The sequence below is a fragment of the Saccoglossus kowalevskii genome, chromosome 4 (assembly GCF_978046115.1).
Source record: "Saccoglossus kowalevskii chromosome 4, keSacKowa6.1, whole genome shotgun sequence".
Lineage (NCBI taxonomy): Eukaryota > Metazoa > Hemichordata > Enteropneusta > Harrimaniidae > Saccoglossus > Saccoglossus kowalevskii.
In genome coordinates, this window is record NC_140644.1 from 17,272,836 (window position 1) to 17,295,595 (window position 22,760).

The following is a 22,760-nucleotide window of genomic DNA, read 5'->3' on the forward strand; positions in this document are numbered from 1 at the left end:
TACAAGATCTTGAAAATTTATTTTGGCAAACTCATGATCGTCTGTTGTCGCGAGTTCCGCATCATGAGCGATTGATGGATGAATCAATTGAATCGCTCAACACACTGATTGACGTGATAGAGGAAGAGCGCAATAAAATTATTAAAATACATAATCAAATTAGAGATCTGTCAAGCACTCCACGAAAAGATATTTTGATGGCCATTGATAGAGTAAATGCCTATGTGGATCAGACAGTTCTTCGTGCACAACGTGTAATAAAACGGGCTGAAATTTCGAGTATGGTGTCCATTGGTTCTCTGTGGTCATCTAGTTCTAAATCAGTCATTTCGCATTGCTCACGGTCTTCTAAGCACTCAAAAGAAACAAATTCATCATCATTACGCAGGGCTTCCGCTGTTAAAGCAGCTGCCCTTCAAGCTGAGTTGGAAGAAGAAGAAGAGGCTATTCAAGAGGAGGAGTTAAAGGTACTAGAGCTTGAGAAGAGTAAGCGAAGGGTTGCAGCTGAAGCAGAAATGCAGCGCAGGTTAAGAGAGCTCAATAGACAAAAAGTAGTAAGAGAGCTTCGTATTGAAAAGGCTAAGTTAGCTGTATATGAAAGGGAAGATTTATTTGAAAATTTTCCAGTTAAAAGAGAACCCAAGTTAGTGCCACCAGCAATGGTAGACACACATAGTACAGGAAAACCAATGGTGATAATGGAGCCACATAGCCCCCCTGTAGTTGAACAATCAAATAATAATAGACACAAATGCCAACCAGTATTATCTCAGGAGTATTGTACAACTACAGCACAGAATGACCTTAGAGCACTGACTGAGAGCTTGAAAGCATCAGTGTCACTGAGTCGACTACCAGCACCAAAACCGTTGGTATTCACAGGAGACCCATTAGCATATCCAGATTGGATTACTTCATTTTCTACTTTAATCGAATCACGTGGTATCCCGCCTGTTGAGAGGATTCATTACCTGAAAAGGTACTTAGGTGGCTCTGCCAGAGAAGCGGTAGAGGGATGCTTTCTACTTAGAAGTGAAAGTGCATATGATGAAGCCAAAGCCACTCTTGAAGAAAGATATGGAAATTCTTTCACATTGACCGAGGCCTTCAGAGATAAGATTGACTCATGGCCAACGATTTTTGGCAAAGATTCCAAAGCCTTGCGACGGTTTGCTGACTTTCTAAAGTAGTGTCTCATAGCCATGAGAGTCACAACAGGTATGGAAGTGTTAAATGATGTTCGAGATAATAGAAAAATGCTTCAGAAACTACCAGATTGGCTTATAAACAGATGGAGTCGTATTGTTGCAAAGACAAAGAAATGCACAGGTATATACCCCTCATTTAAATCATTTGCTTCTTTCCTGCAGGAGAAAGCGGAAATTGCATGTGACCTGTGCACTTCTGTGGAATCTCTGAAATCTACCCTGCAAAAAGACAGAGATACATCTCAACGCTACACGCCCAGAAACGGCAGGCCTGGAGGTCGCACTCTATCAACCATAGCAAAGCCAGAAAAAGATGACCAGTCCTGTATTTTCTGTAAGAAGGGTGGACATAGTATTCAAGAATGCTATACTTTTACAGCTAAGACCATGTCAGAGAAACAAGATTTCATCAAAAAGGGTGGTTATTGTTTTGGTTGTCTGCATTCTGGTCATGTGTCTAGGAAATGTCCAAATCGAAGTATATGCAAGAAGTGCAGTAAGAGACATCCCACTAGCTTGCATAGTGAAGAAAGAATAAACATAACCAAAGTACCAAGATCATCTTACAGTGAAACCACGGAACCCAACAGAACAATAGATCAAGATTACAAAGAAAGGACCAATATACATGTGAAAGATGCTGGTTGTCATGGCATAGTTCGCAAGCGTGACAAATCACTTTCATCCATGATTGTGCCTGTATGGATCTCCAGCAAATAAGATCCTAGTGAAGAGATGTTAGTATATGCACTACTTGATACACAGTCTGATACTACATTTGTATTGAATCATGCTGCAGAGCAGCTCAAAACAAAGTCAGATCCAGTTAGTCTTCGTTTAACAACCATGACTTCAAGTGATCGTGTTATTCCCTGCAGAAAGTATCCCAATCTCAGTGTTTGTGGATTTGATTCTGATGTAATGGTTACACTACCAACTGCATACTCGTTAGAGTACATTCCAGTCAACAAATCGCATATACCAACTCCTGAGATTACAGAAAAATGGCCTCATCTCCACCAAATCGCTCATAGGATACATCCCATACAGAATTGTGAAGTAGGTCTATTAATCGGTTATGATTGTCCCCAAGCCATTGCACCTCGAAGAGAGTGAAAATATTTTCTGTGTTTCACATAGAATACTTACCAAGGTAATACCAGACAACTTGGTACTCAGCATTAATGGTACTGGGGATGTACATAACTCTTATGAAAAGCAGTATACACCATCAGAGATTTGCTATGCTTTCAAGACTTCAACAAAAGAACAGATTGTCAGTCCTTTGGATGTAGTGTAATTACTTGAATCTGATTTTAATGAAACCAGAACTGATGAGGTGTTTATGTCTCAGGAAGATTCCCGGTTCATGAAGATTATTGAGAATGGTATTCACAAGGGAGATGATGGGCTTTATACAATGCCACTCCCGTTTAAACATGATAAACCTAAATTGCCAGACAACAAGATTATGGCAGAGAATCACTTGCAGTACCTTCGGCGTCGATTTAAGAGTGATCCTAAGTACTTAAATGACTATAAAGTGTTCATGCAGAGCATCATTTCAGCGGGCGATGCAGAATTAGTTGAGAAACAAGAAGAAGAAGTCGGACATGTCTGGTACATACCTCACCATGGAGTCTACCACCCCCAAAAACCTGGTAAAATACGTGTTGTATTTTACTGTAGTGCCAGATACAAAGGAACAAGCCTAAATGACCATTTATTGCAAGGTCCAGACCAAATAAATTCTCTTGTTGGTGTTCTTTGTCGCTTCCGGAAAGAGAAGATTGCTATCATGTGTGATATCGAGAGAATGTTCCATAGATTCAGAGTAGCAGAGCAGGATAGAGATTTTCTTCGATTTCTTTGGTGGAAGAATGACGATATAGATTCTGACCCAGTTGTATACAAGATGAGAGTACAACCCTTTGGTGCAGTGTCTTCACCAGGGTGTGCGAATTATGGTCTTAAACGTATAGCTAAAGATAATCAACAGTATGGTAGTGATGTAGTCTACTTCGTTAACAGTAATTTATATGTAGATGATGGCCTGCAAAGTGTTGAATCAGTGTCTAAAGCTGTTAAACTCATTCAAGATGTTCGTGATCTTTGTGCAGAAGGGGATCTTCGTCTGCACAAATTTGTTTCCAATAGCAGGGATACTATGGAATCGATACCTATCTCAGAGCAAGCACAAGGCATCAAGGACTTAGATCTTTCTTCCAGTGACCTACCAGTAGAAAGAGCCCTCAGTGTTGAATGGTGTGGAGAATCAGATTCCTTTCAGTTCAGACCAGCCATTAGAAATCATTCCCCTACACGTCGTGGTATCCTGTCAACTGTGGCTTCGATATTTGACCCACTTGGATTTCTTGCACCATTTGTCTTGTGTGGTAAACGTATTTCACAGGAGATGTGCAAGAAGGGTATGGAATGGGATGAACCCCTACCAGATAATCTTAGTACAAAATGGGAATCATGGCTTTCTGAAATTCCTAAGTTGGCTGATCTCAAATTCAGGAGATGCTACAAACCAGAAAGTTTTGAAGACTTGAAGAAAGTTGAGCTGCACCATTTTTCAGATGCTAGTCTTACAGGATATGGACAATGTTCCTATCTGAGATTAGTTGATGTTCATAGTAACATACATTGCTCCCTTGTCTTAGGAAAAGCAAGAGTCACTCCTCTGAAACCAGTGACGGTTCCCAGGTTGGAACTTCAAGCTGCAGTTACTTCTATTAAAGTCAGCAACTTCCTAAACAAAGAATTAGACTATGAAAACATAGACAATTTCTACTGGACAGACTCAAAGGTAGTACTTGGTTATATCAGAAATGATGCACGTCGCTTCCATATATATGTGGCAAGTCGCATACAAAGAATTAAAGATGCTTCTGTAGCTGAGCAGTGGCACTACAATCCCAGTGCAGAAAACCCTGCAGATCATGCATCCCGTGGCCTAGATGTGGCAGGCTTGCAGAAGTCAAACTGGTTCACCGGTCCAGCCTTATTATGGAATGCAGAACTACCATCTTTTGGCAATATGAACATAGATCTACAAGAAGATGATCCGGAACTGAAAACTGCAAAGGTGTTGGCTACTACCGTAGTTACTTCATCAATGCTGCATCATTTGGAGTGCTTCTCAGACTGGTCCAAGGCAGTAACTGCAATTGCTGTATTTCATCAATACATTTCCAGGAAGCTTAGGCAGACTACTATTTCACCACAAGAAGCTAGACAGACGGCAGTGATGACCATCATAAAGTGGGCACAACAAGATGCATTCGCTGAAGAAATAGAAGACTTAAATCGTCATGCCAATTCAAAGGATGTATTATCTGTGAAAAGAAACAGCTGTCTAATTTCATTAAGTCCTTATTTAGACGATCAACAAGTACTGAGAGTAGGTGGACGATTGAAGAGATCTACCATGCCTGACCATGTTAAACATCCCATTATCCTTCCTAAGAAGAATCATGTGTCGTCTATGATTATTGGATGGTGTCATAAAAAGGTGGCTCACCAAGGCAGAGGAATGACCGTGAATAGTCTAAGATCAAGTGGATTTTGGATTCTGAACTGTAGTTCAGCAGTTGCATCATACATATTCAGATGTGTCCTGTGTCGAAAACTTAGAGGAAAGGCCAACACACAAGAATGGCAGATCTTCCCAAGGATCGTTTAGAGCCAGCTCCACCATTCACATACTGTGGAATGGATTGTTTCGGCCCATTCATCATTAAGGAACGTCGATGTAAAGTGAAACGATATGGTGTAATTTTTACTTGTTTGGCCCTTCGTGCTGTTCACATAGAAACTATAGAAGAAATGTCTACTGATGCATTCATTAATAGCTTATGTTCATTCATTGCTATCAGACGTCCTGTAAGACATATACGATGTGACAGGGGATCTAACTTCATTGGTGCCAAAAATGAGCTTTATCGTGAAATGCAGGCACTAGATAAAGAAACAATCCAGGACACATTGCAGAGTGTTCAATGTGACTTCATATTCAATTCTCCAGCCTCTAGCCACATGGGAGGTGTCTGGGAACGCCAGATTAGGTCAGTAAGGAACATGCTTGCAGGAATCCTTGAGCAAGCTAAAGCCAGGCTGAATACTTCGTCTCTCAGAACATTCTTATATGAGTCTATGGCCATTGTCAATAGCCGGCCTTTGACAACAGAGCAGTTGAATGATCCTATGGGACCAACTCCACTTTCTCCTAATCAGCTCCTGACAATGAAGTCTGATGTTGTTGCACCACCTCCAGGTAATTTTGTGAAAGAGGATCTATATGCTCGTAAACGATGGCGCACAGTTCAGTACCTAAGCAATTTATTCTGGACAAGATGGCGAAAGGAGTATTTGATAAATCTCCAGTCCAGGCAGAAATGGCAAAAGACGAAAAGAAACATACAGGTAGGTGACATTGTACTTCTTCAAGAAGCAGACACCATTAGATCTCATTGGAGATTAGCAAAGGCAATAGAAACCATTAATGACAAAGATGGACTTGTACGACGGGTCAAGATTCTTATGGGTGACCCAAACTTAACCAAACGAGGTAAGAGAACGACTAATTGCTCTATTCTAGAGAGACTTATCCATAAACTTGTTCTACTTGTAGAAAACAATTCTGAAGACCACCACCCCTGATGTAGCCCTCATGGGTGGGAGCAGTATAGAGTACACTCGTTATCGTAAGTTTTTTGGTACATGTTGTAGAAAATCATAAATGATTTTGGGTGGGAGTGTGGCTGCCGCCCTCTATTGGCAGATTTGAAATGTTCTTTCTTAGAATGTTAGAAGAGCCTCGCGAAACAAACAGATCGAATAGCTTCACCTTCGCGGTAGTGTGCCATTACGCATAAAAAATAGTTCTTTTTGTTTCATGAATTTTATGCATTTGTAGACTCCTTGTTGTGTTTGGGGTCTTTTATTGATAGTAATAATTATCTTGTGTTGTATTTTGAATACTTTTACTCATTACTTATTTGTTCTTTCTAAGTGGCTTGCCCTATTGTATCCATTTGCCTTTTTGCCATTTGTTGATACATACTAGACATGAAAGCTGTTTTCTGTTATGTCACTGTGAATTTCGGATACTTTCGATTATCCCAAGGCTTTACAGGTCGCCAATGAGGTAAATATGTGCCCATAATGTATTCGTTGCATTTACACTATTTTTGCCTTCTTTTTGTTCAAGATTTATCTTGTTATCAAGTATTTTAGATGTTTTGAGTAGATCGGAAAAACGATCATTTGTTACTATTATTCGACATACCTAGCATATCGTTACTATAAATTTAATTGTGTTGCTACGTTATTGTTATTTGTATTTATCTGTATTTTTCAGTTTTTACGGAGCTTAAGATTGTGAATACGATGTTCATGAATGTGCTTGGTTTTACACTACTGATCGTTCGCCGTATAGTGTTAAGCAGACCTGCGCTGTTGCTTGAATAAATCACATCTCCAGTATACGAAACTCTTGTAGACTTGTCACTTTAAAGTAAAGCTCTTGGTGATACAGTAAAAACTCATATCTTTGTGGCGTGTCTCCAAGCTGTGTTGAAGACGTTTGATGCCTTTCCAGGAAACCCCACTGTAGTTATTCACTGGTGCTGTGTGTTACTGCTGTTCAAGTCAACATTAAGCTGAAGTTGTCAAGAGCAGATGAATTCAAGACCGATGTTGGAAAGCTGGTAATTGCCTGAACATTCCATAAAGAACATACATACAATAGCTGACAGTTTTGTGCGCAAAACTGAACATTTAATTCGAACACTATATAATCCATACTGATTGAATTTATATTTGATATTTTATTTATTTGTATGCATGCTTTTTAATGGTTGCTGTATGTACGGTTACATTTGTGCACATATTGAATTTCCCCAATAATTTATCCTAATTTTGTCACAGTGGCATAATTTTTCACACATGTATTTACTGCTGTCATAGTCCCTGCTGCACAACTATGAGTCTGCATAGTTTAATCTTGTAGTTTTCACATTGTTTAGATTTACCTGTTTGTGGTTGTGAGACTTTCTCTGAGCTTATTGACACGGACATGTTTTATAAGAGTGTAGGTAGTTTTACACACTCCTTCCATTTTCATTTGTGACAATCACAAAAACGTTGACGTGTGTTATCGTGACTATGGATTGTGATACAGCGCCCTCAACGTTTGATATTGAAGGTAAGCGAGAAGAGGCAGTGTTGGTTGGTACAGATCAGGCTAATAGTAAAGGTAAGACTGAATCTGAGTCTTTATTAAGTTTACGTAGATCAGAGAGAGTACCTAAGCTCACTGAGAAGGCGAGCAAAGGTAAGTTACAAGATCTTGAAAATTTATTTTGGCAAACTCATGATCGTCTGTTGTCGCGAGTTCCGCATCATGAGCGATTGATGGATGAATCAATTGAATCGCTCAACACACTGATTGACGTGATAGAGGAAGAGCGCAATAAAATTATTAAAATACATAATCAAATTAGAGATCTGTCAAGCACTCCACGAAAAGATATTTTGATGGCCATTGATAGAGTAAATGCCTATGTGGATCAGACAGTTCTTCGTGCACAACGTGTAATAAAACGGGCTGAAATTTCGAGTATGGTGTCCATTGGTTCTCTGTGGTCATCTAGTTCTAAATCAGTCATTTCGCATTGCTCACGGTCTTCTAAGCACTCAAAAGAAACAAATTCATCATCATTACGCAGGGCTTCCGCTGTTAAAGCAGCTGCCCTTCAAGCTGAGTTGGAAGAAGAAGAAGAGGCTATTCAAGAGGAGGAGTTAAAGGTACTAGAGCTTGAGAAGAGTAAGCGAAGGGTTGCAGCTGAAGCAGAAATGCAGCGCAGGTTAAGAGAGCTCAATAGACAAAAAGTAGTAAGAGAGCTTCGTATTGAAAAGGCTAAGTTAGCTGTATATGAAAGGGAAGATTTATTTGAAAATTTTCCAGTTAAAAGAGAACCCAAGTTAGTGCCACCAGCAATGGTAGACACACATAGTACAGGAAAACCAATGGTGATAATGGAGCCACATAGCCCCCCTGTAGTTGAACAATCAAATAATAATAGACACAAATGCCAACCAGTATTATCTCAGGAGTATTGTACAACTACAGCACAGAATGACCTTAGAGCACTGACTGAGAGCTTGAAAGCATCAGTGTCACTGAGTCGACTACCAGCACCAAAACCGTTGGTATTCACAGGAGACCCATTAGCATATCCAGATTGGATTACTTCATTTTCTACTTTAATCGAATCACGTGGTATCCCGCCTGTTGAGAGGATTCATTACCTGAAAAGGTACTTAGGTGGCTCTGCCAGAGAAGCGGTAGAGGGATGCTTTCTACTTAGAAGTGAAAGTGCATATGATGAAGCCAAAGCCACTCTTGAAGAAAGATATGGAAATTCTTTCACATTGACCGAGGCCTTCAGAGATAAGATTGACTCATGGCCAAAGATTTTTGGCAAAGATTCCAAAGCCTTGCGACGGTTTGCTGACTTTCTAAAGTAGTGTCTCATAGCCATGAGAGTCACAACAGGTATGGAAGTGTTAAATGATGTTCGAGATAATAGAAAAATGCTTCAGAAACTACCAGATTGGCTTATAAACAGATGGAGTCGTATTGTTGCAAAGACAAAGAAATGCACAGGTATATACCCCTCATTTAAATCATTTGCTTCTTTCCTGCAGGAGAAAGCGGAAATTGCATGTGACCTGTGCACTTCTGTGGAATCTCTGAAATCTACCCTGCAAAAAGACAGAGATACATCTCAACGCTACACGCCCAGAAACGGCAGGCCTGGAGGTCGCACTCTATCAACCATAGCAAAGCCAGAAAAAGATGACCAGTCCTGTATTTTCTGTAAGAAGGGTGGACATAGTATTCAAGAATGCTATACTTTTACAGCTAAGACCATGTCAGAGAAACAAGATTTCATCAAAAAGGGTGGTTATTGTTTTGGTTGTCTGCATTCTGGTCATGTGTCTAGGAAATGTCCAAATCGAAGTATATGCAAGAAGTGCAGTAAGAGACATCCCACTAGCTTGCATAGTGAAGAAAGAATAAACATAACCAAAGTACCAAGATCATCTTACAGTGAAACTACGGAACCCAACAGAACAATAGATCAAGATTACAAAGAAAGGACCAATATACATGTGAAAGATGCTGGTTGTCATGGCATAGTTCGCAAGCGTGACAAATCACTTTCATCCATGATTGTGCCTGTATGGATCTCCAGCAAATAAGATCCTAGTGAAGAGATGTTAGTATATGCACTACTTGATACACAGTCTGATACTACATTTGTATTGAATCATGCTGCAGAGCAGCTCAAAATAAAGTCAGATCCAGTTAGTCTTCGTTTAACAACCATGACTTCAAGTGATCGTGTTATTCCCTGCAGAAAGTATCCCAATCTCAGTGTTTGTGGATTTGATTCTGATGTAATGGTTACACTACCAACTGCATACTCGTTAGAGTACATTCCAGTCAACAAATCGCATATACCAACTCCTGAGATTACAGAAAAATGGCCTCATCTCCACCAAATCGCTCATAGGATACATCCCATACAGAATTGTGAAGTAGGTCTATTAATCGGTTATGATTGTCCCCAAGCCATTGCACCTCGAAGAGAGTGAAAATATTTTCTGTGTTTCACATAGAATACTTACCAAGGTAATACCAGACAACTTGGTACTCAGCATTAATGGTACTGGGGATGTACATAACTCTTATGAAAAGCAGTATACACCATCAGAGATTTGCTATGCTTTCAAGACTTCAACAAAAGAACAGATTGTCAGTCCTTTGGATGTAGTGTAATTACTTGAATCTGATTTTAATGAAACCAGAACTGATGAGGTGTTTATGTCTCAGGAAGATTCCCGGTTCATGAAGATTATTGAGAATGGTATTCACAAGGGAGATGATGGGCTTTATACAATGCCACTCCCGTTTAAACATGATAAACCTAAATTGCCAGACAACAAGATTATGGCAGAGAATCACTTGCAGTACCTTCGGCGTCGATTTAAGAGTGATCCTAAGTACTTAAATGACTATAAAGTGTTCATGCAGAGCATCATTTCAGCGGGCGATGCAGAATTAGTTGAGAAACAAGAAGAAGAAGTCGGACATGTCTGGTACATACCTCACCATGGAGTCTACCACCCCCAAAAACCTGGTAAAATACGTGTTGTATTTTACTGTAGTGCCAGATACAAAGGAACAAGCCTAAATGACCATTTATTGCAAGGTCCAGACCAAATAAATTCTCTTGTTGGTGTTCTTTGTCGCTTCCGGAAAGAGAAGATTGCTATCATGTGTGATATCGAGAGAATGTTCCATAGATTCAGAGTAGCAGAGCAGGATAGAGATTTTCTTCGATTTCTTTGGTGGAAGAATGACGATATAGATTCTGACCCAGTTGTATACAAGATGAGAGTACAACCCTTTGGTGCAGTGTCTTCACCAGGGTGTGCGAATTATGGTCTTAAACGTATAGCTAAAGATAATCAACAGTATGGTAGTGATGTAGTCTACTTCGTTAACAGTAATTTATATGTAGATGATGGCCTGCAAAGTGTTGAATCAGTGTCTAAAGCTGTTAAACTCATTCAAGATGTTCGTGATCTTTGTGCAGAAGGGGATCTTCGTCTGCACAAATTTGTTTCCAATAGCAGGGATACTATGGAATCGATACCTATCTCAGAGCAAGCACAAGGCATCAAGGACTTAGATCTTTCTTCCAGTGACCTACCAGTAGAAAGAGCCCTCGGTGTTGAATGGTGTGGAGAATCAGATTCCTTTCAGTTCAGACCAGCCATTAGAAATCATTCCCCTACACGTCGTGGTATCCTGTCAACTGTGGCTTCGATATTTGACCCACTTTGGATTTCTTGCACCATTTGTCTTGTGTGGTGGTAAACGTATTTCACAGGAGATGTGCAAGAAGGGTATGGAATGGGATGAACCCCTACCAGATAATCTTAGTACAAAATGGGAATCATGGCTTTCTGAAATTCCTAAGTTGGCTGATCTCAAATTCAGGAGATGCTACAAACCAGAAAGTTTTGAAGACTTGAAGAAAGTTGAGCTGCACCATTTTTCAGATGCTAGTCTTACAGGATATGGACAATGTTCCTATCTGAGATTTAGTTGATGTTCATAGTAACATACATTGCTCCCTTGTCTTAGGAAAAGCAAGAGTCACTCCTCTGAAACCAGTGACGGTTCCCAGGTTGGAACTTCAAGCTGCAGTTACTTCTATTAAAGTTCAGCAACTTCCTAAACAAGAATTAGACTATGAAAACATAGACAATTTCTACTGGACAGACTCAAAGGTAGTACTTGGTTATATCAGAAATGATGCACGTCGCTTCCATATATATGTGGCAAGTCGCATACAAAGAATTAAAGATGCTTCTGTAGCTGAGCAGTGGCACTACAATCCCAGTGCAGAAAACCCTGCAGATCATGCATCCCGTGGCCTAGATGTGGCAGGCTTGCAGAAGTCAAACTGGTTCACCCGGTCCAGCCTTATTATGGAATGCAGAACTACCATCTTTTGGCAATATGAACATAGATCTACAAGAAGATGATCCGGAACTGAAAACTGCAAAGGTGTTGGCTACTACCGTAGTTACTTCATCAATGCTGCATCATTTGGAGTGCTTCTCAGACTGGTCCAAGGCAGTAACTGCAATTGCTGTATTTCATCAATACATTTCCCAGGAAGCTTAGGCAGACTACTATTTCACCACAAGAAGCTAGACAGACGGCAGTGATGACCATCATAAAGTGGGCACAACAAGATGCATTCGCTGAAGAAATAGAAGACTTAAATCGTCATGCCAATTCAAAGGATGTATTATCTGTGAAAAGGAAACAGCTGTCTAATTTCATTAAGTCCTTATTTAGACGATCAACAAGTACTGAGAGTAGGTGGACGATTGAAGAGATCTACCATGCCTGACCATGTTAAACATCCCATTATCCTTCCTAAGAAGAATCATGTGTCGTCTATGATTATTGGATGGTGTCATAAAAAGGTGGCTCACCAAGGCAGAGGAATGACCGTGAATAGTCTAAGATCAAGTGGATTTTGGATTCTGAACTGTAGTTCAGCAGTTGCATCATACATATTCAGATGTGTCCTGTGTCGAAAACTTAGAGGAAAGGCCAACACACAAGAATGGCAGATCTTCCCAAGGATCGTTTAGAGCCAGCTCCACCATTCACATACTGTGGAATGGATTGTTTTCGGCCCATTCATCATTAAGGAACGTCGATGTAAAGTGAAACGATATGGTGTAATTTTTACTTGTTTGGCCCTTCGTGCTGTTCACATAGAAACTATAGAAGAAATGTCTACTGATGCATTCATTAATAGCTTATGTTCATTCATTGCTATCAGACGTCCTGTAAGACCATATACGATGTGACAGGGGATCTAACTTCATTGGTGCCAAAAATGAGCTTTATCGTGAAATGCAGGCACTAGATAAAGAAACAATCCAGGACACATTGCAGAGTGTTCAATGTGACTTCATATTCAATTCTCCAGCCTCTAGCCACATGGGAGGTGGTCTGGGAACGCCAGATTAGGTCAGTAAGGAACATGCCTTGCAGGAATCCTTGAGCAAGCTAAAGCCAGGCTGAATACTTCGTCTCTCAGAACATTCTTATATGAGTCTATGGCCATTGTCAATAGGCGGCCTTTGACAACAGAGCAGTTGAATGATCCTATGGGACCAACTCCACTTTCTCCTAATCAGCTCCTGACAATGAAGTCTGATGTTGTTGCACCACCTCCAGGTAATTTTGTGAAAGAGGATCTATATGCTCGTAAACGATGGCGCACAGTTCAGTACCTAAGCAATTTATTCTGGACAAGATGGCGAAAGGAGTATTTGATAAATCTCCAGTCCAGGCAGAAATGGCAAAAGACGAAAAGAAACATACAGGTAGGTGACATTGTACTTCTTCAAGAAGCAGACACCATTAGATCTCATTGGAGATTAGCAAAGGCAATAGAAACCATTAATGACAAAGATGGACTTGTACGACGGGTCAAGATTCTTATGGGTGACCCAAACTTAACCAAACGAGGTAAGAGAACGACTAATTGCTCTATTCTAGAGAGACTTATCCATAAACTTGTTCTACTTGTAGAAACAATTCTGAAGACCACCACCCCTGATGTAGCCCTCATGGGTGGGAGCAGTATAGAGTACACTCGTTATCGTAAGTTTTTGGTACATGTTGTAGAAAAATCATAAATGATTTTGGGTGGGAGTGTGGCTGCCGCCCTCTATTGGCAGATTTGAAATGTTCTTTCTTAGAATGTTAGAAGAGCCTCGCGAAACAAACAGATCGAATAGCTTTCACCTTCGCGGTAGTGTGCCATTACGCATAAAAAATAGTTCTTTTTGTTTCATGAATTTTATGCATTTGTAGACTCCTTGTTGTGTTTGGGGTCTTTTATTGATAGTAATAATTATCTTGTGTTGTATTTTGAATACTTTTACTCATTACTTATTTGTTCTTTCTAAGTGGCTTGCCCTATTGTATCCATTTGCCTTTTTGCCATTTGTTGATACATACTAGACATGAAAGCTGTTTTCTGTTAATGTCACTTGGGATATCGATCCCAAGGCTTTACAGGTCGCCAATGAGGTAAATATGTGCCCATAATGTATTCGTTGCATTTACACTATTTTTGCCTTCTTTTTGTTCAAGATTTATCTTGTTATCAAGTATTTTAGATGTTTTGAGTAGATCGGAAAAACGATCATTTGTTACTATTATTCGACATACCTAGCATATCGTTACTATAAATTTAATTGTGTTGCTACGTTATTGTTATTTGTATTTATCTGTATTTTTCAGTTTTCACGGAGCTTAAGATTGTGAATACGATGTTCATGAATGTGCTTGGTTTTACACTACTGATCGTTCGCCGTATAGTGTTAAGCAGACCTGCGCTGTTGCTTGAATAAATCACATCTCCAGTATACGAAACTCTTGTAGACTTGTCACTTTAAAGTAAAGCTCTTGGTGATACAGTAAAAACTCATATCTTTGTGGCGTGTCTCCAAGCTGTGTTGAAGACGTTTGATGCCTTTCCAGGAAACCCCACTGTAGTTATTCACTGGTGCTGTGTGTTACTGCTGTTCAAGTCAACATTAAGCTGAAGTTGTCAAGAGCAGATGAATTCAAGACCGATGTTGGAAAGCTGGTAATTGCCTGAACATTCCATAAAGAACATACATACAATAGCTGACAGTTTTGTGCGCAAAACTGAACATTTAATTCGAACACTATATAATCCATACTGATTGAATTTATATTTGATATTTTATTTATTTGTATGCATGCTTTTTAATGGTTGCTGTATGTACGGTTACATTTGTGCACATATTGAATTTCCCCAATAATTTATCCTAATTTTGTCACAGTGGCATAATTTTTCACACATGTATTTACTGCTGTCATAGTCCCTGCTGCACAACTATGAGTCTGCATAGTTTAATCTTGTAGTTTTCACATTGTTTAGATTTACCTGTTTGTGGTTGTGAGACTTTCTCTGAGCTTATTGACACGGACATGTTTTATAAGAGTGTAGGTAGTTTTACACACTCCTTCCATTTTCATTTGTGACAATCACAAAAACGTTGACGTGTGTTATCGTGACTATGGATTGTGATACAGCGCCCTCAACGTTTGATATTGAAGGTAAGCGAGAAGAGGCAGTGTTGGTTGGTACAGATCAGGCTAATAGTAAAGGTAAGACTGAATCTGAGTCTTTATTAAGTTTACGTAGATCAGAGAGAGTACCTAAGCTCACTGAGAAGGCGAGCAAAGGTAAGTTACAAGATCTTGAAAATTTATTTTGGCAAACTCATGATCGTCTGTTGTCGCGAGTTCCGCATCATGAGCGATTGATGGATGAATCAATTGAATCGCTCAACACACTGATTGACGTGATAGAGGAAGAGCGCAATAAAATTATTAAAATACATAATCAAATTAGAGATCTGTCAAGCACTCCACGAAAAGATATTTTGATGGCCATTGATAGAGTAAATGCCTATGTGGATCAGACAGTTCTTCGTGCACAACGTGTAATAAAACGGGCTGAAATTTCGAGTATGGTGTCCATTGGTTCTCTGTGGTCATCTAGTTCTAAATCAGTCATTTCGCATTGCTCACGGTCTTCTAAGCACTCAAAAGAAACAAATTCATCATCATTACGCAGGGCTTCCGCTGTTAAAGCAGCTGCCCTTCAAGCTGAGTTGGAAGAAGAAGAAGAGGCTATTCAAGAGGAGGAGTTAAAGGTACTAGAGCTTGAGAAGAGTAAGCGAAGGGTTGCAGCTGAAGCAGAAATGCAGCGCAGGTTAAGAGAGCTCAATAGACAAAAAGTAGTAAGAGAGCTTCGTATTGAAAAGGCTAAGTTAGCTGTATATGAAAGGGAAGATTTATTTGAAAATTTTCCAGTTAAAAGAGAACCCAAGTTAGTGCCACCAGCAATGGTAGACACACATAGTACAGGAAAACCAATGGTGATAATGGAGCCACATAGCCCCCCTGTAGTTGAACAATCAAATAATAATAGACACAAATGCCAACCAGTATTATCTCAGGAGTATTGTACAACTACAGCACAGAATGACCTTAGAGCACTGACTGAGAGCTTGAAAGCATCAGTGTCACTGAGTCGACTACCAGCACCAAAACCGTTGGTATTCACAGGAGACCCATTAGCATATCCAGATTGGATTACTTCATTTTCTACTTTAATCGAATCACGTGGTATCCCGCCTGTTGAGAGGATTCATTACCTGAAAAGGTACTTAGGTGGCTCTGCCAGAGAAGCGGTAGAGGGATGCTTTCTACTTAGAAGTGAAAGTGCATATGATGAAGCCAAAGCCACTCTTGAAGAAAGATATGGAAATTCTTTCACATTGACCGAGGCCTTCAGAGATAAGATTGACTCATGGCCAAAGATTTTTGGCAAAGATTCCAAAGCCTTGCGACGGTTTGCTGACTTTCTAAAGTAGTGTCTCATAGCCATGAGAGTCACAACAGGTATGGAAGTGTTAAATGATGTTCGAGATAATAGAAAAATGCTTCAGAAACTACCAGATTGGCTTATAAACAGATGGAGTCGTATTGTTGCAAAGACAAAGAAATGCACAGGTATATACCCCTCATTTAAATCATTTGCTTCTTTCCTGCAGGAGAAAGCGGAAATTGCATGTGACCTGTGCACTTCTGTGGAATCTCTGAAATCTACCCTGCAAAAAGACAGAGATACATCTCAACGCTACACGCCCAGAAACGGCAGGCCTGGAGGTCGCACTCTATCAACCATAGCAAAGCCAGAAAAAGATGACCAGTCCTGTATTTTCTGTAAGAAGGGTGGACATAGTATTCAAGAATGCTATACTTTTACAGCTAAGACCATGTCAGAGAAACAAGATTTCATCAAAAAGGGTGGTTATTGTTTTGGTTGTCTGCATTCTGGTCATGTGTCTAGGAAATGTCCAAATCGAAGTATATGCAAGAAGTGCAGTAAGAGACATCCCACTAGCTTGCATAGTGAAGAAAGAATAAACATAACCAAAGTACCAAGATCATCTTACAGTGAAACTACGGAACCCAACAGAACAATAGATCAAGATTACAAAGAAAGGACCAATATACATGTGAAAGATGCTGGTTGTCATGGCATAGTTCGCAAGCGTGACAAATCACTTTCATCCATGATTGTGCCTGTATGGATCTCCAGCAAATAAGATCCTAGTGAAGAGATGTTAGTATATGCACTACTTGATACACAGTCTGATACTACATTTGTATTGAATCATGCTGCAGAGCAGCTCAAAACAAAGTCAGATCCAGTTAGTCTTCGTTTAACAACCATGACTTCAAGTGATCGTGTTATTCCCTGCAGAAAGTATCCCAATCTCAGTGTTTGTGGATTTGATTCTGATGTAATGGTTACACTACCAACTGCATACTCGTTAGAGTACATTCCAGTCAACAAATCGCATATACCAACTCCTGAGATTACAGAAAAATGGCCTCATCTCCACCAAATCGCTCATAGGATACATCCCATACAGAATTGTGAAGTAGGTCTATTAATCGGTTATGATTGTCCCCAAGCCATTGCACCTCGAAGAGAGTGAAAATATTTTCTGTGTTTCACATAGAATACTTACCAAGGTAATACCAGACAACTTGGTACTCAGCATTAATGGTACTGGGGATGTACATAACTCTTATGAAAAGCAGTATACACCATCAGAGATTTGCTATGCTTTCAAGACTTCAACAAAAGAACAGATTGTCAGTCCTTTGGATGTAGTGTAATTACTTGAATCTGATTTTAATGAAACCAGAACTGATGAGGTGTTTATGTCTCAGGAAGATTCCCGGTTCATGAAGATTATTGAGAATGGTATTCACAAGGGAGATGATGGGCTTTATACAATGCCACTCCCGTTTAAACATGATAAACCTAAATTGCCAGACAACAAGATTATGGCAGAGAATCACTTGCAGTACCTTCGGCGTCGATTTAAGAGTGATCCTAAGTACTTAAATGACTATAAAGTGTTCATGCAGAGCATCATTTCAGCGGGCGATGCAGAATTAGTTGAGAAACAAGAAGAAGAAGTCGGACATGTCTGGTACATACCTCACCATGGAGTCTACCACCCCCAAAAACCTGGTAAAATACGTGTTGTATTTTACTGTAGTGCCAGATACAAAGGAACAAGCCTAAATGACCATTTATTGCAAGGTCCAGACCAAATAAATTCTCTTGTTGGTGTTCTTTGTCGCTTCCGGAAAGAGAAGATTGCTATCATGTGTGATATCGAGAGAATGTTCCATAGATTCAGAGTAGCAGAGCAGGATAGAGATTTTCTTCGATTTCTTTGGTGGAAGAATGACGATATAGATTCTGACCCAGTTGTATACAAGATGAGAGTACAACCCTTTGGTGCAGTGTCTTCACCAGGGTGTGCGAATTATGGTCTTAAACGTATAGCTAAAGATAATCAACAGTATGGTAGTGATGTAGTCTACTTCGTTAACAGTAATTTATATGTAGATGATGGCCTGCAAAGTGTTGAATCAGTGTCTAAAGCTGTTAAACTCATTCAAGATGTTCGTGATCTTTGTGCAGAAGGGGATCTTCGTCTGCACAAATTTGTTTCCAATAGCAGGGATACTATGGAATCGATACCTATCTCAGAGCAAGCACAAGGCATCAAGGACTTAGATCTTTCTTCCAGTGACCTACCAGTAGAAAGAGCCCTCGGTGTTGAATGGTGTGGAGAATCAGATTCCTTTCAGTTCAGACCAGCCATTAGAAATCATTCCCCTACACGTCGTGGTATCCTGTCAACTGTGGCTTCGATATTTGACCCACTTGGATTTCTTGCACCATTTGTCTTGTGTGGTAAACGTATTTCACAGGAGATGTGCAAGAAGGGTATGGAATGGGATGAACCCCTACCAGATAATCTTAGTACAAAATGGGAATCATGGCTTTCTGAAATTCCTAAGTTGGCTGATCTCAAATTCAGGAGATGCTACAAACCAGAAAGTTTTGAAGACTTGAAGAAAGTTGAGCTGCACCATTTTTCAGATGCTAGTCTTACAGGATATGGACAATGTTCCTATCTGAGATTAGTTGATGTTCATAGTAACATACATTGCTCCCTTGTCTTAGGAAAAGCAAGAGTCACTCCTCTGAAACCAGTGACGGTTCCCAGGTTGGAACTTCAAGCTGCAGTTACTTCTATTAAAGTCAGCAACTTCCTAAACAAAGAATTAGACTATGAAAACATAGACAATTTCTACTGGACAGACTCAAAGGTAGTACTTGGTTATATCAGAAATGATGCACGTCGCTTCCATATATATGTGGCAAGTCGCATACAAAGAATTAAAGATGCTTCTGTAGCTGAGCAGTGGCACTACAATCCCAGTGCAGAAAACCCTGCAGATCATGCATCCCGTGGCCTAGATGTGGCAGGCTTGCAGAAGTCAAACTGGTTCACCGGTCCAGCCTTATTATGGAATGCAGAACTACCATCTTTTGGCAATATGAACATAGATCTACAAGAAGATGATCCGGAACTGAAAACTGCAAAGGTGTTGGCTACTACCGTAGTTACTTCATCAATGCTGCATCATTTGGAGTGCTTCTCAGACTGGTCCAAGGCAGTAACTGCAATTGCTGTATTTCATCAATACATTTCCAGGAAGCTTAGGCAGACTACTATTTCACCACAAGAAGCTAGACAGACGGCAGTGATGACCATCATAAAGTGGGCACAACAAGATGCATTCGCTGAAGAAATAGAAGACTTAAATCGTCATGCCAATTCAAAGGATGTATTATCTGTGAAAAGAAACAGCTGTCTAATTTCATTAAGTCCTTATTTAGACGATCAACAAGTACTGAGAGTAGGTGGACGATTGAAGAGATCTACCATGCCTGACCATGTTAAACATCCCATTATCCTTCCTAAGAAGAATCATGTGTCGTCTATGATTATTGGATGGTGTCATAAAAAGGTGGCTCACCAAGGCAGAGGAATGACCGTGAATAGTCTAAGATCAAGTGGATTTTGGATTCTGAACTGTAGTTCAGCAGTTGCATCATACATATTCAGATGTGTCCTGTGTCGAAAACTTAGAGGAAAGGCCAACACACAAGAATGGCAGATCTTCCCAAGGATCGTTTAGAGCCAGCTCCACCATTCACATACTGTGGAATGGATTGTTTCGGCCCATTCATCATTAAGGAACGTCGATGTAAAGTGAAACGATATGGTGTAATTTTTACTTGTTTGGCCCTTCGTGCTGTTCACATAGAAACTATAGAAGAAATGTCTACTGATGCATTCATTAATAGCTTATGTTCATTCATTGCTATCAGACGTCCTGTAAGACATATACGATGTGACAGGGGATCTAACTTCATTGGTGCCAAAAATGAGCTTTATCGTGAAATGCAGGCACTAGATAAAGAAACAATCCAGGACACATTGCAGAGTGTTCAATGTGACTTCATATTCAATTCTCCAGCCTCTAGCCACATGGGAGGTGTCTGGGAACGCCAGATTAGGTCAGTAAGGAACATGCTTGCAGGAATCCTTGAGCAAGCTAAAGCCAGGCTGAATACTTCGTCTCTCAGAACATTCTTATATGAGTCTATGGCCATTGTCAATAGCCGGCCTTTGACAACAGAGCAGTTGAATGATCCTATGGGACCAACTCCACTTTCTCCTAATCAGCTCCTGACAATGAAGTCTGATGTTGTTGCACCACCTCCAGGTAATTTTGTGAAAGAGGATCTATATGCTCGTAAACGATGGCGCACAGTTCAGTACCTAAGCAATTTATTCTGGACAAGATGGCGAAAGGAGTATTTGATAAATCTCCAGTCCAGGCAGAAATGGCAAAAGACGAAAAGAAACATACAGGTAGGTGACATTGTACTTCTTCAAGAAGCAGACACCATTAGATCTCATTGGAGATTAGCAAAGGCAATAGAAACCATTAATGACAAAGATGGACTTGTACGACGGGTCAAGATTCTTATGGGTGACCCAAACTTAACCAAACGAGGTAAGAGAACGACTAATTGCTCTATTCTAGAGAGACTTATCCATAAACTTGTTCTACTTGTAGAAAACAATTCTGAAGACCACCACCCCTGATGTAGCCCTCATGGGTGGGAGCAGTATAGAGTACACTCGTTATCGTAAGTTTTTTGGTACATGTTGTAGAAAATCATAAATGATTTTGGGTGGGAGTGTGGCTGCCGCCCTCTATTGGCAGATTTGAAATGTTCTTTCTTAGAATGTTAGAAGAGCCTCGCGAAACAAACAGATCGAATAGCTTCACCTTCGCGGTAGTGTGCCATTACGCATAAAAAATAGTTCTTTTTGTTTCATGAATTTTATGCATTTGTAGACTCCTTGTTGTGTTTGGGGTCTTTTATTGATAGTAATAATTATCTTGTGTTGTATTTTGAATACTTTTACTCATTACTTATTTGTTCTTTCTAAGTGGCTTGCCCTATTGTATCCATTTGCCTTTTTGCCATTTGTTGATACATACTAGACATGAAAGCTGTTTTCTGTTATGTCACTGTGAATTTCGGATACTTTCGATTATCCCAAGGCTTTACAGGTCGCCAATGAGGTAAATATGTGCCCATAATGTATTCGTTGCATTTACACTATTTTTGCCTTCTTTTTGTTCAAGATTTATCTTGTTATCAAGTATTTTAGATGTTTTGAGTAGATCGGAAAAACGATCATTTGTTACTATTATTCGACATACCTAGCATATCGTTACTATAAATTTAATTGTGTTGCTACGTTATTGTTATTTGTATTTATCTGTATTTTTCAGTTTTTACGGAGCTTAAGATTGTGAATACGATGTTCATGAATGTGCTTGGTTTTACACTACTGATCGTTCGCCGTATAGTGTTAAGCAGACCTGCGCTGTTGCTTGAATAAATCACATCTCCAGTATACGAAACTCTTGTAGACTTGTCACTTTAAAGTAAAGCTCTTGGTGATACAGTAAAAACTCATATCTTTGTGGCGTGTCTCCAAGCTGTGTTGAAGACGTTTGATGCCTTTCCAGGAAACCCCACTGTAGTTATTCACTGGTGCTGTGTGTTACTGCTGTTCAAGTCAACATTAAGCTGAAGTTGTCAAGAGCAGATGAATTCAAGACCGATGTTGGAAAGCTGGTAATTGCCTGAACATTCCATAAAGAACATACATACAATAGCTGACAGTTTTGTGCGCAAAACTGAACATTTAATTCGAACACTATATAATCCATACTGATTGAATTTATATTTGATATTTTATTTATTTGTATGCATGCTTTTTAATGGTTGCTGTATGTACGGTTACATTTGTGCACATATTGAATTTCCCCAATAATTTATCCTAATTTTGTCACAGTGGCATAATTTTTCACACATGTATTTACTGCTGTCATAGTCCCTGCTGCACAACTATGAGTCTGCATAGTTTAATCTTGTAGTTTTCACATTGTTTAGATTTACCTGTTTGTGGTTGTGAGACTTTCTCTGAGCTTATTGACACGGACATGTTTTATAAGAGTGTAGGTAGTTTTACACACTCCTTCCATTTTCATTTGTGACAATCACAAAAACGTTGACGTGTGTTATCGTGACTATGGATTGTGATACAGCGCCCTCAACGTTTGATATTGAAGGTAAGCGAGAAGAGGCAGTGTTGGTTGGTACAGATCAGGCTAATAGTAAAGGTAAGACTGAATCTGAGTCTTTATTAAGTTTACGTAGATCAGAGAGAGTACCTAAGCTCACTGAAAAGGCGAGCAAAGGTAAGTTACAAGATCTTGAAAATTTATTTTGGCAAACTCATGATCGTCTGTTGTCGCGAGTTCCGCATCATGAGCGATTGATGGATGAATCAATT

General features: G+C 39.8%; 5 protein-coding genes across 5 annotated transcripts; all 5 read left to right on the forward strand.

Moving 5' to 3' along the window:
• Window positions 1-2,553: 2,553 nt before the first annotated feature.
• LOC146746651 (uncharacterized) lies at window positions 2,554-4,899 on the forward strand. Its single transcript, XM_085498267.1, has one exon. It carries the CDS (start codon window positions 2,554-2,556, stop codon window positions 4,897-4,899), a length of 2,346 nt encoding a protein of 781 aa, XP_085354393.1.
• Window positions 4,900-4,928: 29 nt separating this feature from the next.
• On the forward strand, window positions 4,929-6,686 carry LOC102807915 (uncharacterized). The gene is made up of 2 exons (XM_085498269.1): window positions 4,929-5,784; window positions 6,577-6,686. The coding sequence occupies exons 1-2, from the start codon at window positions 4,929-4,931 to the stop codon at window positions 6,684-6,686; spliced, it is 966 nt and encodes a 321-aa protein (XP_085354395.1).
• Window positions 6,687-10,110: 3,424 nt separating this feature from the next.
• On the forward strand, window positions 10,111-11,169 carry LOC146746652 (uncharacterized). Its single transcript, XM_085498270.1, has one exon. It carries the CDS (start codon window positions 10,111-10,113, stop codon window positions 11,167-11,169), a length of 1,059 nt encoding a protein of 352 aa, XP_085354396.1.
• A 6,498-nt stretch (window positions 11,170-17,667) lies between these two features.
• On the forward strand, window positions 17,668-20,013 carry LOC146746653 (uncharacterized). Its single transcript, XM_085498271.1, has one exon. The coding sequence runs from the start codon at window positions 17,668-17,670 to the stop codon at window positions 20,011-20,013; it is 2,346 nt and encodes a 781-aa protein (XP_085354397.1).
• A 29-nt stretch (window positions 20,014-20,042) lies between these two features.
• On the forward strand, window positions 20,043-20,990 carry LOC146746654 (uncharacterized). Its single transcript, XM_085498272.1, has one exon. It carries the CDS (start codon window positions 20,043-20,045, stop codon window positions 20,988-20,990), a length of 948 nt encoding a protein of 315 aa, XP_085354398.1.
• Window positions 20,991-22,760: the final 1,770 nt, after the last annotated feature.